Source organism: Rhagoletis pomonella, unplaced genomic scaffold, assembly GCF_013731165.1.
Source record: "Rhagoletis pomonella isolate Grant_MI unplaced genomic scaffold, Rhpom_1.0 Rhpom_scaffold_00003, whole genome shotgun sequence".
Taxonomy (NCBI): domain Eukaryota; kingdom Metazoa; phylum Arthropoda; class Insecta; order Diptera; family Tephritidae; genus Rhagoletis; species Rhagoletis pomonella.
In genome coordinates, this window is record NW_023458557.1 from 82,488,241 (window position 1) to 82,492,373 (window position 4,133).

Genomic DNA, 4,133 nt, shown 5'->3' on the forward strand with positions numbered 1-4,133 from the left:
TAAGTGACGTGCTCAATGAAACGGAAAGTGTGTGCTCGGAAGAAGACAAATTGGTGTGTATCGTTATGGGACTTTTGAGGAAAAAGAACTTCTCATTCGTAACAGCCTATAAGGACGAAGCAATTGTAACCATACGTGCCATCATCAAGCAACTTGTTATCGAAGTTATTGCCTCCAGCGATGCAGAGCTTTGCCTTACAGGCGCCGGCGAAGAGGCGCAAAGTCTCTCCATCAGCGAGTGGATAGCGCTGTTGAAAAAAGCCACAGTAGCATTGTTGACAATTTTACAACGCATACGCGCAGTTACCGGCATAATGCGACAGACAACAGACGCTGCTGCTGGACGTTGTGGTGGCGTTGAAGGCGTCGCGCAAGATTCAGCTGTAAATCTTATAGATTCTGAAGCATTTCTAACCGCTGCTGACCATACACAAGTGACGGAGCGACTGGAAGAGTTACTGGTGACAGTGTGTAATTATTGTCACGAGCGTTGCGCGAATCTGGTGTCAACGCAGAGCTTGGAACGTGCAGTAGCTACCGTGGATGAGGTGGGGCAATTGACGGCGGTTGTAGATGAATTTAGTGCAGGTTGTGAAGAAATTTGTGGCGCACCTAGCGTACCATTGAAGGTAGGTGAAAATGCGTTTAAAGATTTCAAAATATATTTCTTACATAAAACTTGCAGGTTGCTGCCAAAGTGCAAGCTTCCCGCTTTGCCAATCGTTTTCACACTGAACGCAAGCAAAAATTGGCGCTACTGCTCGACTCGGAGCGTTGGCGGCAAGTAGATATACCAAATGAATTCCAAAAAATAATAGACCGCATGGGCATGCGAGATTTCCAACAGCCGGCTAGTAAATCCTTCGCCGAAAGCTTAGGCGCAACATTGAATGGCCATAGCACTACCAACAGCAGCAGCAGTAGCAACAACAGCAACAGTATTAAGTCGCAGGCCAATCCAGTTTTGCTCATCGAAGGCAAGCCATTTAGTCTGGTTAGTGCAGCATTGTTGCTTGTGCAAATGCTAAGCGACTACTGCCACTGTGCCGCGCGGTTGCCCATCATTGCCGGCTACTTGTCACGCAACATTGTCGACCTGTTGCGCACATTCAATTCGCGCTCCTGCCAGCTGGTTATTGGCGCAGGCGCAATGCGTGTGGCGGGCTTGAAAACCATTACAAGCACCAATTTAGCATTGGTCTCACGTGCTCTACAACTTGTGCTTTGGTTATTGCCTAAAATCAGGGCACATTTCGCGTCATACGACGCGAATTCAGTGTCTGGCTTTGATTCGATTGAGAAGGATTATCATAGCCATATAAAAGAAATTGAAAATAAAATTTATAGTATTGTTACAGAGCGGGTATCGATGCAGCTCGAGCAATGGGATGCGCGTCCGCCCATACCATCGCAATCATTTCGTAACATTTCTCGACATTTGGTGAAGCTGCACGAAGCGATTGCGCCCATACTGCCTGAACAGCAAATACACATTATCTATGGCATAGTGCATCGCAATTTTAAGGACAAGCTGAGAGAACAAGTCTTGAAGCTGAATATTATTAACAATGGTGGGCCGCAACATGGTGTGGTGACGTCAGAGCTGACGTTTTATATGGAAACGTTGCGTACGTTGAAAGCATTACCCCCACCGGAATTGAGCGACGACATACTGGAGAGCATATGGACGTTTTAAAAGTATAACGTTATGACGCGGGGCCGTGGTGAATCGATTTCAACTATTCAACTATTGTTATGCAAATGTTCTACGCATTGATTCACCATATTGATGATTCCTTTTTTGTTATTATGCTTTAAGAAAATTGTTTTATTATTAATTTTACTTACCTCTATATATATTTGTTTTCAATTAATGCAAGCTCATGTTTGTTGAACTAACATTGCCAATTCCCCTCAGGGGTGCAGCAATGCATTAAAACGTACATATACACTTCACGTTATTTCGCGACGTGCGACGTTAAGCAAAGAAATATATATTTTTGTAGCAGTATGTGTATGCGGATGTTGGTGAGGCACAACTGCAAGTAAAAGGCAGCTTTTTACTGAAGGTTAAGGAGTAGCTGAAATAATCAAAAAGAAAAAATAATAAATTAAGATGCGATATATAAGTACATGCTATGCCTATAAATAGAAAGAATAATAATATAACTATAACAAAAAAATACTAAGAAATGTTATTTGTAAAGCGGAAAGCGTGTCATTAAAAAATAAACCAATAAAAAAAAAGAAATTCTCCCCTTGTACTTAGGCTCCCGATTCTAAAAAATTATATAATAAAAAAGACAGCTCGAAAAATTAACGAACGCTCGCATATGTATGTATTATTACAAATATGTATGTATTAATTGATTTGTGCAAAAGACAAAACAAAATTGATTTGTGTTAAGACAAAAAATACGAACTAGTAAAATTCTGCCTAATGAAATGATTGAACATTTGTATGTATAAATAAAAGATTTAAAAAAAAAAACTGCAAAGACCAACTTTGGAACTTTGAACTTGCCAAATGCCTTGCAAACTGTTCGTATTCCAAGTTAATAGAGGATACTGAAGTATCCACTCCCCAATTGGAAATAAAGCGGTGGACGGCGAATTTTTGTAGATCAAACATCGAAGCCTAGTAAAATCAAACTAGGCATCCCACAGGACGGTGACCCCTAAACCCCACTCAACTAACACTCCTGTCCCTATGGACTAACCCGGTTCGAGTTGAACTTGACGACAACGAGGAACAATTCGATCTAGGCAAGGCTGATTAGCCGCTACAATAACAGCAGGGTTGCCTTTTCCCTTTCCTGTTTCACTTCCACATCCCGTCGTCTCAGTATATTCTACGACGGAGGTCCAGCTGCAATTAGCCATCGAAACTTTGACGGAAAGCCAATATCGACTTTTAATTTTGCGAACACTTTAGGAGTTACCTTTAACATCTTGCTCTCCTCCAGCTACGCAGCCTCTATTTCACTTTAACACAGGAAGACCTAAATTCGCTCACTTCGGCAGCACTTAGGAAAAGGACTGAGAAATGTAGTGAGCAACAAGCAAGGCAATTGGCCGGCCACTCAGGGAGCACAACGCCATGCTGTGCAAGCAGTTCTTAGAAAGGTGGCATATATGTGGGCGCTCGAACAGACATCTGGTTGTGTTAGAGCCCTAGCCAAGGCACGCCAGAAGGCATCTATATGAACTGACGTACTAGGTCCAAACCCGACAGCGTACAAACAGGTCATTAACAGCATTTACAGGGAGTCTGTCTCAACCTACATCAATTCGCGACCCGTGAATGCGGTTTTAGCAGCACAATATCCGAAGTGGTCTGTCTCGGAAAATCCGCACAACACTTGCACAACTTCGCTCTGAATACTGCAGTAGTACCTAAGCAGAATAGACGCAGATGTGTCCGGCATGCGGAGATTCACCCCAAAACTCGATACTCCTCTTCGCACGCGCACAACATCCCACTCAACTAACGCCCATCTCCCACTGGCTTAACCTAGTCAGTGTGGCACCCTTCCTGGGCTAAATAAGCCACTACACGAACGGCAACAACAACCGGCCGGTTGCAAAATTACAGTATGGCTGTTTCATCGTCGGGGACTGGTAGGACGCAATATACTAAGCTTCTTAATGCTGCGCCTGAACAGCAATGGGTTGCCTTTTGAAGGCGCCTGAGCACAACCTGTACAGCGTGGCCTCAATTGTGGCATTCATCAACGAAGCTCAACCATCACCCATGACAGACGTAAAACTTTAGCTGTCTACACTTAGTTGGGTTTGTCGACAACGATTGATAGACTGCCCCGACAATGCAAGTCTGCAAGAATAACAAACAGATGCAAGACCTGCGCCCACCCAATCCTTGTGACACTCGAACTGTACAGGATCTTTGACGACGCGGTCAAGTGTGACACTTTCATTGAGGGCTTCAGCCTGCAGGAAACATCTAATCGTCTGCTAAATATCTGCGCAGTAGACCGCCATCGATTGTATTCAGTCCTAATGTCCTAAGAACCGCGCGTGGTTTTCCTTGGTTTAGACCGAAGCCCTCGGTGTCAAATAGGTAAAATATGCAACGCACTGGAAGAGCTAGCATTTTATATGTTGCCCCGGGC

General features: G+C 43.9%; 1 protein-coding gene across 1 annotated transcript; it reads left to right on the forward strand.

Moving 5' to 3' along the window:
• On the forward strand, positions 1-2,320 carry LOC118735683 (vacuolar protein sorting-associated protein 54; the record flags this gene model as incomplete). The annotated part of the gene is given in 2 exon segments (XM_036465597.1): positions 1-629; positions 686-2,320. Coding segments are annotated over 2 exon segments (1,640 nt in total), but the record flags the coding sequence as incomplete, so codon positions are not given.
• Between the last annotated feature and the right edge of the window lie 1,813 nt (positions 2,321-4,133).